At 39.7% G+C, this 13,066-nt stretch overlaps 1 protein-coding gene across 1 annotated transcript in view; it reads left to right on the plus strand.

Moving 5' to 3' along the window:
* LAMA1 (laminin subunit alpha 1) overlaps positions 1 to 13,066 on the plus strand; it is a 149,815-nt gene that overhangs the window by 14,797 nt on the left and 121,952 nt on the right. Inside the window, exons 2-3 of the mRNA XM_036874290.1 lie at positions 8,132 to 8,302; positions 8,496 to 8,608. Coding sequence (XP_036730185.1) covers positions 8,132 to 8,302; positions 8,496 to 8,608 — 284 coding nt within the window. The remainder of the gene's footprint in view (positions 1 to 8,131; positions 8,303 to 8,495; positions 8,609 to 13,066) is intronic.

The following is a 13,066-nucleotide window of genomic DNA, read 5'->3' on the forward strand; positions in this document are numbered from 1 at the left end:
AGGCGGTAACGCATCGGGCGTCTCGAATGCCAGGTGATCCAATCAGAGGTCCGTGGATGCTCGTGAGGGCAGTCCCTGACTGACGCTTTCACAAGGCATATCCAGAACCAACTACACAATTTTAAGAGCTGGTGCAAAATGAAAATGTGGGCCCCCTTGTTTACATTATGAGAAATTTCAAGACAGTGTCAACAGGGCTCTAAACCAAGGGCGACTGCACACCCATGAAGTGGCCTTGGGTACGTCCCTAAAGAGCACGCCAAAGCTTTAAAGCATAAGCAAGTAAAATTTATATAATGGAGCACAGAAGTGGCAGAAGAAGGGGGAAGAAATAACTAAGACCTTGAAGCGTTCGTAGAAAAGTTGGTGGTTTTTGGAAGCGTTTAGCTGGTTAGAAAATGTTGAATTAATTGATGTTTTTAGGTATTTAAGCAAATGATATATACATTGTAGACATGATAAATGATATTGATACAAGCAGAATATAACTGCATTTTCATTCAACAGAGCTGTCAATATTCCACCTAAAGGCTGCACTTGCTTTTTGATTTCCCTTTAAGCTGAGTTCCCTCCTGTAAGAATTTAGAGGAGGGAGGAGGGGCGGTGGCTTCCCAGGGTAATGGGAATAATATGAAATATTAAAATACTTACGAATGTTGAGGTGCTTTCGCGCTTTGCCTGTGTGCTATAGTGATTTCGATCCTGTAGAGCTTTTTAATTGTTGCCCTTAAATTTCAGTTTTGTGGCAACAAAAGAGAAAACCTCTTGAAGGATGAATTGTAGTTATGGTCTCTGCAACTAAACTTGGGTATCCCACAGTGTCATCAAATATAAGCATTAAGGAACCTTTGTGGCAGGAGGAGGTGGTCTTGATAAGGTGTTATTTTCTACAGACAGTATTCAGGCCTAGGTCCTCATAGCTTGTTTATCTTATAGTGAAAACCTCTGTCTTTGTCAAGGACACCTCAAGCCCATTGCTATGGAAATGGACTCTGGCAAAACCCTTCCAAGGCCTTTTGCCCACCACCCCATCTGGGTTTTCTGAGATTAAATTTCTTTTCATCTTCCCACGTGAGAAAAAAAGTCAAGGGTGTTAAATGCCAAACTCCCAGGAGCTGAGATTTGACTTCTCCCTCAAGTTCCTGTGGGGTCTTTCTCTCTCTCTCTCCCGTCTTTTTTTTTTTCCCACTGTGCTGGAAAGGGCCTTGGACTCTCTAGAATATTTTAAAGCTTTTTCTTTCACTAACAGCCATCAATGATTAAATTGGTTTCGTCCAAAAACCAAGTATTTGCTTTTTGGGGGTGGGGGGAGGGGCCATTCATTCTCTGTCTCGGCTGAAAGGGGTCTGCTACAGCCCACAAGGGGACTCAGGTCACTTTCCTTCACAAGTGCTCCCAAGTGGTAGATTTTTGAGAAATAAAATAACTGGTAAGTTTGCAGAATTCTCATTGGAAACAGAAGCCCTGTTTGACACCAAGCAAGCAAAACTTTCATCTATTTCAACTTCAGTGTCGATGTTTTATTGTTTCAACATTCTGAAAATATTGGTATTTGATAAACAAAACAAGATCATTTAGTAATGATTAAAGTGATTTTAATTTATAATAAATAACTTGAAATAGAATGTCTTTAAATGGTGTAGTTCTGTTTGGCAAAATGTTAGTTGTAGGTTTCTTCTGGGAAAGAAACAGGAAGAAGGAATCCCTTATTGTCAGAAGCCGCTGTCAATGGCTGATGAGTCAGACGTAAAAGTGGGAAAACAGTTTCATTTATAATATTTTTCAAATACACCTACTTCATAATATACATTTATAATATTTTTCAAATACACCTAAGGTAAAGGATCTGGGAAAATATGTTCAGATCATTTTTAATGGCATATTTAATATCTAACCTGGAGGTGTCCAGGCTTAAAATGGACTGTCCATTCTAATCATGGGTTTACTATCACCTCTATTAGAATCACTAGTGCCTGTAACAGCAGCTTTGGGTAAGAAGTGAGCATGTGGGATTTTGAGTCACAAAGCCCTTGGCTTGAATTCCGGGTCTACCAGTTGCCTACTAAGGGCTTCACCCCCTTGTATTGTTTTCTGGGAAAAAAAAGTTTGAGCTAAGATGAATTGTGCCATAGCTTGTAAAGAGCCTCCTGAACATATCTTAGGGGTTGGGATGCATTACTGTAAGTAATTTCAGTTTAAACGTTCCCCTGTCTCTACCCCTCTCTCCTTTCATGTGTGACCCTCAGCATCCACAGAGAGCGTGCCCTGAAAATATGCTCGTGTGCCAAATGTGGGAAATCAGATGATAACCTACATCTCATGAGGGTGATTGTATTCCCTGGGAGAGAGGGAAAGTTTCCGTTAGTTTCCTCAAGGCATCTTGTCTTCTGGTCCCGCGACCTGGCTGGCATTAAGGACTCATTTCCACTTAGGGCCCCCGAGCTGGGGGCAGCTGCTTCTCCAGGCCACCTGGTCAGGTGGCTGAGGACTTCACCTGAGCAGGACATTAACTCCTGCCTTGGTCCAGGCCCCCCTCACCTTCACAATCCACCTGGATCAAAACGTCAGGGGCTGCCCTTGTCCAGGGATGAGCTAGGTTCCTGGCAGAGGAGGTGGGAAAGCAGACTTACAGAGTCACCTACGCCATGAACTCCTGGCTCCCAGCACTTTAGCCGAAGTGCTTTCCCTGCCTGGGTTCTTGACCTTTTGGCGCCAGTGGACCCCTTTGACAAAGCTCACAGACCTATTCTCAGCATGTTTTTAATGCAAGGAGAATACAAAGAAGGCCAAATGTAGTAAACGATAGTGCTACCCCTGCATGGCTAGTCCCTTCTCATTTTTGAGGCAGCTGCTCAAATGTCACCCCAGAGATGCCTTCCCTGTCAGCTTACAGAAAAATGAGAGGAGGAGATCGCTGTTTACAAATGTATGTTTAACTCGGATCCAACTACACAGAGTTGCAAAGGCAACAACAGAAAGAATAGTAAGAAGAAGAGGAGAGGGAGGGCCGGAGGGTGGGATGGGATGAGTGAGTCGGGGGAGCGCCCCTGCTCAGCCTTCTGTGCAGGGACCCCCTGCTTGGAGGAGGGTGGGGTGACCCGAGGGGCTGAGTTTCCTCCACGCCTGTTTCGTGATGCACAGCTTTCTGGGCTGCATGGTCCTTCTCTATAAAGGTAGATCCTTTTCGTACTTGGTGACCCTTAAATGCAAACCAACTACTTCATCTAAAATTTAATCAGAGATACAGAGATTCCAATAGATGAAATATAACCATGAAAGTCTAATTATATTTGTATTAGTGATATCCACTGATAATATGAAAATAATCGTAGCAATTATTTATTGAGCCCTTCATACATTGTATTAGGCCCTTTATGACACAATAATCGTAGCAATTATTTATTGAGCCCTTCATACATTGTATTAGGCCCTTTATGACACAGTCTCATTTAATGCTCATAAATATTCCTGGGCCTAGTGCTTCTCATTACACAGACAAGGAGACTGAGAGGGGAAACCCTCAGCAGGCAACTGGTAGACCCAGAATTCAAGCCAAGGGCTTTGTGACTCAAAATCCCACATGCTCACTTCTTACCCAAAGCTGCTGTTACAGGCACTAGTGATTCTAATAGAGGTGATAGTAAACCCATGATTAGAATGGACAGTCCATTTTAAGCCTGGACACCTCCAGGTTAGATATTAAATATGCCATTAAAAATGATCTGAACATATTTTCCCAGATCCTTTACCTTAGAATTGCAAATCATTTTCTTTTCAGAATATCACAATGACTCTGAGTATGGATTAGACAAATATAACATTTGATAGAACCCCCCCAAATTTTTTTTTCCAAAAAAGAAAAAAAAAACTCATTAGAAAAAACTCATGCTTCTCTTACACCCAAAATGCATTGAGGCCACGAACGGTTGGCCCCGAATCATTTGAGAAATATCGATAAAGAAATTGCTGCAGTGAGCCTTGCACCTTGGCGCTAGTCAGTATTTTAGATACCCTATTTTTAAGATAGCAAAAATATTTTTTGCTGGAAAAAAGCCCAGAAACTTTTAAAAACGAATTATTCAATGTGGAAAGTATCTCAGCTAAAAACTGCGCTAAATCATGTGTAGTAGCATTTTTTGTCCTCAGTTTCATGGTAGTTTTCACCTACTATTAATGAGGGAGTTTCCAGTAGATGAAAGTGGTCCTAAAATGCATTTAAGAAGGCCAAGTGGCCCAGTCTGTGAATAAAGGGGTTTAAAAAAGAAAAGAAACTACTGGTGAGTGAGAAGGAATTTATTTCATGCTCGATGGAGTTTGGTGTCATGAAGTCTTTAGCTACTGGTTAAGTATAGGGGTGGAAAAATGATTCCATTGTGTGTCCCGAATGGGGGCAAAAGTACAAATCACAGTTAACACTAACTAAAGTAAATAATGTCTCTCAACAAAAATGTATAGTCGTCTAATATATTAAATGCACGGCCAAGTGATGGGAAATTGTGTCACATGTGCCTGCTGCAGACCTCATTCTGCCTTTGATTTTTATGTGTAAAGCCGAACTTTTGTTCTTGGCAGGTTCTTGATCCCAGTGCCCTTTCTGACCCTTTGATTTCCTATTTCTCCTCCTACCTGAAGCTCATGTTAGTTGCCCTTTATTGAAATACTTCAGTAGTCTTTGAAAAGATTCAGCAACCTGAGGAATTTTTTAAAATTCTTCTTCAAACATGCTTCCTCCAGTACAAATTTCCAACTTTCTTTCATATTCTAGCAGCTGTGGTCATATGCAACAAGGAATAATAATTATTCTAGAACTATGAAGTGAGAGTAAATGTAATAGGTAAGGAATAATTTTTAGTGAATATTTTTTTTCCAAATACGAGCTTATCTGAGAAGAAAGATTTAGTTTTAGTGAAAGGCAACCCTATAGATTTTAGAAATTAGTCAGTTCAGGGTGTTTCTACACAACCATGCTAATGAAGGGACTTACCTTTCTTTTTATTAAAAGTGTTTTTAGAATACCAACCAGGTAAGGAAGTGTGGAAGTGCTTTAAAACCTGTCTAGTGTAAGACCTACCTGATTCCTACAATCGAGATATTATTCACCAAAGTTATGTTATGTTGATGTTCACAAGGTTTAAACTTCTTTTTCTCAGTGACTCAGAGCACAGGCTCCTGAGTAGAGAGGCAGGTGCCCTCCTGACCCCCGCCCCCTTCACCCTCCGCCCTTGCAGGTCGGGGTGATGGGAGCCCCGGGCAGGAAGTGGGCTGTTCTCTTGATGTCCAGCAACTGGAGGGGGAGAAAAAAAGAGAAAGTGGGAACATTTTTTTAGTTAACTGGTAAAGGATTTGTTGATAGAGAAATGCATTGTTAAATTAGTTCCTGTGACCTTTTTTCTTCTCCTTGCTTGGCTAGTCTGTGAGAAGGGAAGGGGTAGAGTTGATTGCACTGCAAATCGAAATGCATAGACGTGATCCAGAGCCCGGAAAACACCACTGCAGCTATTTGGATGTAACACCACAGTTATTAAAATTAATATTTACCTCGGTACCAAACAGAATAAATATCAGCTCCTCCCCCCATGTAAGTACCACTCCCAAGAATTACATGTCGCTTTAGTAACTAGATCATTGCATAAAATGTAAGTGTCTAACTACTGGTTGAGAAAAATAATAATTTGGGGACCTGCATAATTAAATGTAAAGGTGCATCTATTTTTTCATAAAGCCTTTTTAATAAAGAAATCCCTTTAAAAGAATATGATAAAAATGACCAACTTTAAGTTAAAAACAAAAAAATATACAACATATTAAAACTTTATATGATGTAAGTCTGTGTTATGTTTCAAAATTAAGTGTAATGCTCTAGAATACAATATTCCATAATTATTTTCTATTGAGAGGCTGAGGGTCTATTGATTTGAGTAGGGCCATTCTCCTAGGATAGAACTGCTAATAGGTAGCTCTGTTTTATGTGGAAAGTCTTTGGAAGACTACCTAATAAGTTATTTTTTTTTCTATTTATATTCCTTTTTATTTTGACTGAAACATAAGTTATTTTTTTTAATAGATGCATGGTGAGTTTTTTTTTAATATAGCAACTCATAAAAATAACCATTTTTATTTTATAATTTAAATTATTAAAATATTTGTAATAGAAAAGGTTGGGAATTCCCTAGCAGTCCAGTGGTTAGGACTCCGCGTTCTCACTGCTGAGGGCCTGGGTTCAACTGCTGGTTGGGGAACTAAGATCCCACATCCCACAAGCCATGAGGCGTGGCCAAAGGAAAAAAAAAAAAAGAAAAGGTCATTGAAAATATTAAGCAGTACCTAAAAAATAAAAATTAAATACATGAATTCCTTCTAGATTACTAAAATTATATTGTGCTTTTTCAAATTTCACTGGAAAAGAAATATTTTAGAAATAATATTGACTGTATGCCCTTTATAAAGAAAAGTTTATCTTCTGTGATCTTGAGTCAAGTTCTGGTAAATTAGAGGAAGCCCACTTAACTGAAACCCCTCCTCCTCACACTACCTGAGTTCACAACATCCATTCGTGAAGAAGCCCTCTTCTGTATCACTTGCCCCATCCTTTCTAGAACTTTATAGAATCTTCACTGCTATGATCCTCTTTACCAAGATAAAGTCAAATCTCTGAAGAACCTAATGGAGTTATTTTTCTCACAGTCATCCAAAGGTTGTTTTCTGAAGAGTTTGGATCAGCTGCTTAAAGATAAAAATCTCTGGAGACAAAGATTATACAAAGACAGAGATTCATACTGACTTGAAGAGAATTTTGAAAACTGGATCTTTGTGTTCTAATGTTTTCTTCACCAAAGCAAACAGGCAGTAAAGAAAAGCAAAGAGAGAGAAATCCTAGATAATCATAGGAAAGACCTCGTAAGTACTAGCAGAGGCGCCTGGAACAAAGTGAACACAGGATGGATGTCCTAAGTGAAAGTTCCTTGAATTTCAGTGGCAAATACGGGTTTGGGGTCATTTGAACCTTGTCTTAAAACCTACTTTCCCAACATTTTATTATGAACATTTTCAATCAGAAAAGTGGAAAGAATTGTACAGTGAACATCTATGTTCCTACCTAGATTCTGCAACGAACATTTACCTACTCTCTTCCTCACCTGTCCGTCCATGTATCCATCTCTACCCTTCAATCCAGCTTAATTTTTTGATGCATTTCCAAGTGAGTTAAAGACCTAAGTATACTTTGCTCCTAAACTGTTCAACATTTGCATCAATGTTTTTATGACTCTTTTTAAAAAAAAATTTTTTTATGACTTTTTTTATTTTTTGAGGTCACATCAACCTATAGCGGAATACACAAATCTACCCAAACCTTGTGCATTCTGTGATTTTTCACACCTGCGTGTGCCTGTGCAATGCAAACCTTTATCAGGTAGAGAATGGAGCCCAACCCCACAAAGTTCCCTCCAGTCCCTTCATGGTTAGTCCCCATCCTTTGCAACTGCTGTTCGGTTTTTCCTATAGATGAGCTTTGCTTGTCCTAGAATTTCATGTAAATGAAACTGACATATATACTGCTTTCCTATAGGGCTCCCTCCACTCAGCATGTGAACTTACCATCTTTTTATTTCTTTTTTTTTCTATTTATTATTTTATTATTTTATTTTTTAAAATTAATTTTTTTTTTTGGCCACACCACACGGCCTGTGGGATCTCAGTTCCCCAACCAGGGATTGTACCCAGGCCACAGCAGTAAAAGTGCCAAGTCCTAACTACTAGGCCACCAGGGAACTCCTCTCTTTCTATTTTTTTTTTAATTGAAGTATAGTTGATTTACAATGTTTCAGGTGTAAAGTGATTCAGTTATATATATAGATATATTCTTTTTCAGATTCTTTTCCATTATAGGTTATTATACGATACTGAGTAGAGTTCCCTGTGCTATACAGTAGGTCCTGGTTGTTTCTCTGTTTTATACACAGTAGTGTGTATCTGTTAATCCCAAATTCCTAATTCATCCCTCTCCCCTCCTTTCCCCTTTGGTAACTGTTAAGTTTGCCATCTCTTTCTGATTTGCTTGCAAAGTGAGATGAAGTGATCTGACCTTTTGGTTTCAAGTGGCAGAGCTGATCTGGTGCCTTTTGACTTTCAGGGCTGTTCCCTGCCATTCTCAACCTTGCCAGCAATGCCCACATCAGCACCAACGCGACCTGCGGGGAGAAGGGGCCGGAGACCTACTGCAAGCTGGTGGAGCACGTGCCCAGGAGGGCCATGCGCAACGCCCAGTGCCGGCTCTGCGACGGCAGCAGTGCCAACCCCAAAGGTAAGTGGCGCCCCCTTCGGGAGGACCCGTGGGAATGTACACCTTCCGAACCGACTACTGGAGACTTGTGTTAGGGAGCCGCAGACCTGCGTTCTCCTCGCCGCTGTTCATTTCCACTGATTTTACAGCTTAGAAGTTAAAAAACTTAAACCAGAAGCTGAGAGCGTTGCGTGTTTTTGTTTTCTTTCAACAGAACGCCATCCCATATCAAATGCCATCGATGGCACGAATAACTGGTGGCAGAGTCCCAGCATCCAAAACGGGAGAGAGTACCACTGGGTCACAATCACTCTGGACTTGAGACAGGTGGGTAAGGCCAGAGCCACTGCAGGATGCCTGTGGGTTGCTGGGTTGTAATCTCATGAGCTTCCAGAAAGTCCACTTGTTTCTTAATATGTTTACATTCTGGTCTCACTGTTTTTCCACCTGGTGGATTTAAGTGAGACACACAAGTTGTCCTTGGTACTGTTTCTTGTCACGTTTATCATGCCCGGGTATCCTTGGGGAGATGAGTGGGGTGTTTCCACGTGGTTTGATGTTCTTAGAAGCTATGTTGGGACGCTGATCATCCATCCGCCCAGGATGCCATGCCAGGCGGTACCCAGGTGTCCACACACACTGCAGGTGGGGTCACAAAACACATGCATTTCCGGCCTTTTGAGCTTGTTATCTTGCTGTTTTCGCTATGCAGCTGTTGTAAAAGGGTTCTACGTAGAAAACAAAGCTTGTAAACAAAAGAGGATAGTCTTAAACCTGTGGACACTGCCTCACCCCTGTCACACTGTCTGCGAGGGCTGTGCGTACCTAGGGTTGTCCATTACTGCTGTGAGCAAGCCTTCAGCACGAGCTGGGAAAGGCAGGGTTTAAAAATGGCTCAGACCCCACTTGCATCCCCTTGCTTTGCTTTAAGACCACATAGGAGAATGGAGAGAAATATGATATGGGCTCTGGCTGCTCCAAATATTTCTGGGGAAGGGAAGGAGAAGGAAAGAAATCTGAGTGGAAAGGATGAAAAAGAAAGGTGGCAGCTATTGTCAAATTTCTGATTTCAGTTCTCCAGAAAAGTGATGGCATAGCCTCCTTATTTATGTGCATTCCGTTTCTCTTGGGTTAGAACTCATCACTGTCGTGTGAAATATCCTTGAAAGAGACAACTAGTTGAAATGTGCACTGTAGGATTGAAATAGGAATTTTGGAGATCTCATGATGAAGAGTCATAATTCTTTGAATTAGTGATCATGAAAAAATATGCAGGATTTTAAGTAGAAAACAAGACAATACTGTGTCTGTTCATGTACAAGGAACTTTTGAGCTCTAATCGTAACAGTAAATGAGGTAGTAAAATGTGAAGTTCAGGAGACATTTTTAAAGTTCAGGTTCATAGTATCAACGTAAGTGAAATAATACTTCTGGGTGTTTCCAGCCACGAATCCTGAATTAATATGTCATGCCTTTGTATTTTCAAATCTGCCTGAAGGAAAAGAGAAAAAAAGCCCCTTTTTGCCCTGGTTTTTGTTTTTGTTTCAGTGGTAAGGTTGCTTCTGCAGGAAATGTTGGTTTTCTCATCATCTTTTCAATGTATTTTCCTTCTTTAAGGGAAAAACTACAACATTTTCATCATTACAAATGCGATACTACGTGAGTTTGGGCAAATTAACAGCTGGACATTTTACAAATAGACTTCAAATCCATGTTCAACTGTTGTTTATCTTACAATTTGTCAATTTCGACTTCTCCTAACAGGAGATCTTTTTGCTGTAAGTTGGACTGAGTCAGCTTGAGGAATTCGGGGGCCTCAGTTTTAGGTCTTTAAGGCATATTCAAACACAAGCATAGATACAGAGTTATAGGCTTCTAAGTACTTTCTAGAGTTTTTAGATAAGCTTCTAAATTGAGATTATTTAAAATAACAAAATACGCAGAATTTTCTTTACCTTTTACACAACGTAAAGTTTGTACTGTGCTTTCAGTTTAAAAAAAGTGCAATATGATTATCGCTTAGCAAACCTTTCTCAGATATATTTACTTATTGAGCCTTTTTATTGTGAAAATTTTTGGATATGTAGAAAACAGTATTATTGTGACACACACATACCCACCCCCGAGATTCAGGAATTTTTAAGCAGTTTGCCACATTTGTTTCATCTTGGGAACACTTTCCAGCTGAATTGCAGTCATGGTGACATTGGACCAATACAAGATTTTTTGTATCTTCAGAAAATAGGACATTTGTTCTGAATAGGCACCAGGCCATTAGCTAACAAAACTAACAGTAATTTCCTAGTAACTATTTCTCCACCCATATCCAATTGTCCCAATTTAGCCACCAATGTCTTTTATAGCTTTTATTTTTCTTTTTCAAACCAGGATCAGTAAGGAACACCATTGCATTTGATGCCTGTTATGTGCTTGTTAAATCTCTTCTAATCTGAATTGTCCTCTCTTACTTTTTTAAAAATGATATTCAATTTTTGAATAGATGAGGCCAGTTGTCTTGTAGAATATCGCACATTCTGGATTTGTCTGGTGGTTTCATTGTGATTTTGTTAACATGTTCCTTTATGCCCTCTATTTCTTATGAACTAAACTCAGCTCTAAAGTCTTGATTACTTTCCAGTTAAATATTTTTGGCCAGAACCCACCGTTGGCAATCCTGGCTGCTCTGTTGCATCCAGAGCTGGTTGTCCCATGAGGAGTGAGGCTATATTTGGGTCCTGCTTAGGTATTGACAGCCAGATCGCTCCCTTCCTCCTCATCTCATCCTTGTTTCCTGGGCCTCATTGACACTCAGCTCTAGAACGTGGTTATACCTTCTGATGACTTTTCTGTCGTCAAAAGTCTGCGTGTTTCCCTGTCAGGCCAACCATTCACCAGCTGCTAGTTAATTTCTAGATTGTACAGCCCATGAGGGCAGGGACCACATCTGTCTGCTTCCTCCTTTCTTCTTCCTCTTCCCTTTTCCTTCCCTGTTAACGTTTATGGAGGCTTGACTTCACGCCCAGACATTGGCACAGGTGAGGCAGTGAGTGTGTAATTGCACTGTGAATCAGTGCTTTATTTTCACACTCCCCTCCTTTTTTTGATTCACAGCCTGATTAAAAGATGACCATCAACTAATAACCCATTGACTGCTTTGTTTCACTCCTATAAAAATGTAAACTCTGAAGTACAGGTCTCTAAAGTAAAATTAGGCAGACCTCAGTGTTATCAGAAATCAACAATTTCATGTTGTAAATGTGTTCATGTAACTTAATAAATATGTCAGCCCCTGAGGTTTTATGACCAGATCAGTCAGCTTCGTTCTGTTTTGGCAAATGCCAAAGACATTGATACCATTCTTTGTTCTCTAGTTGATGACAGCTGTAGAAATGATGGCATTTTAGCCTCTGTATATAATGTTTGGTTACCTGAAAGATAAACTAAAGAAAAGATAAAAAGTGGTGTTATCAGAAAGTCCATAAACATTGTGTGGCTTGCAATAAGATTTAACTACGGAGTGTTTGCTTTAGTAACACGTTACAAGAGGAACGATTAGATTTATTTCTTTACTTCTTTAAAATAACGCCTGCTATTCATTTCTTGCATCGATTCACCATATTTTAGAATTTACGCTGATATCTAGCAGCGTCTTACTTAAAAAGAAAACAATCTGTGGGAATTGAATGAGTGCGGTAGTTTTGTTTTAAGAAAAAAGATAAAACTGACGCGTCACTTTAACAAATGTAAAACTAACATATACATGGGTGGTGTCCAGTCATAAACTATTGCTCACTGTTCAATGACTTAAGGGTTTATTCTTTAGCATTATACCATGGACATGAGCCCAGGATCTCTTGTGATAACTTAAAATTTTAAAGAAATCATTCTGAGAGAGTGAGCATACACCTTTGATAGATCTTGAATTTTATGATTGTCAACATTCTTTTAGTTGTTAATTATATCAAACTGTATATATTCTATTAAATATATTAAAATGTATTCCTATGGTAGAGTTTCTCAACTTAAGAACTCAAGGATTTCCAGTTTGAGATACTCTAAGTTAAGACACTGGGCAGATAAAAAGATGTTCAACATCTTTCATCATCAGAGAAAAGAAAATCCACAATGAGATACCACTTTACACCCATTAACATGGCTATGATCGAAAAACAGAAAATAAAGGTTGGTGAGGGTGTGGAGAGATTGGAACCGTCGTACATTGCTGGTTGGGAATGTAAAATGGTGCGACACTATGGAAAACAGTATGGTGGCTTCTCAAAAAGTTAAACAGAATTTCCATATGATCCAGCAATTCCACTTCTAGCTATATCCCCAAAGGAATTGAAAGCAGGAATTCAAAATGATATTTGCACACCCATGTGTTATAGTAGCCTATTCACAGTAGCTGGAAGGTGGAAGGAACCAAGTGTCCATCAACAGTGAATCGATAAACGAAATGTGGTCTGTACATAGAATGGATTATTTTGCCTTAAAAAGGAAGCAAATTGTGATATATGAACAACGTGGATGAACCTTGAAAATGTGTTAAGTGAAATGAGCCAGACACAAAAGGACAAATACTGTATGATTCCACTTACATGCAGTCCGTAGAATAGTCATATCTATGGAGGCAGAAAGCGCCAGGTGCTGAGCAGAGGGGGATGGGGAGTGAGTGTTAATGGGTGCAGAGTTTCAGTTTGGGAAGATGATGAGATCCTGGAAACGGATGGCGGTGATGGTTGCACAACAATGTGAATGTACCTAATGCCACTGAATTGTGCACTT

The sequence above is a fragment of the Balaenoptera musculus genome, chromosome 14, assembly GCF_009873245.2.
Source record: "Balaenoptera musculus isolate JJ_BM4_2016_0621 chromosome 14, mBalMus1.pri.v3, whole genome shotgun sequence".
Taxonomy (NCBI): domain Eukaryota; kingdom Metazoa; phylum Chordata; class Mammalia; order Artiodactyla; family Balaenopteridae; genus Balaenoptera; species Balaenoptera musculus.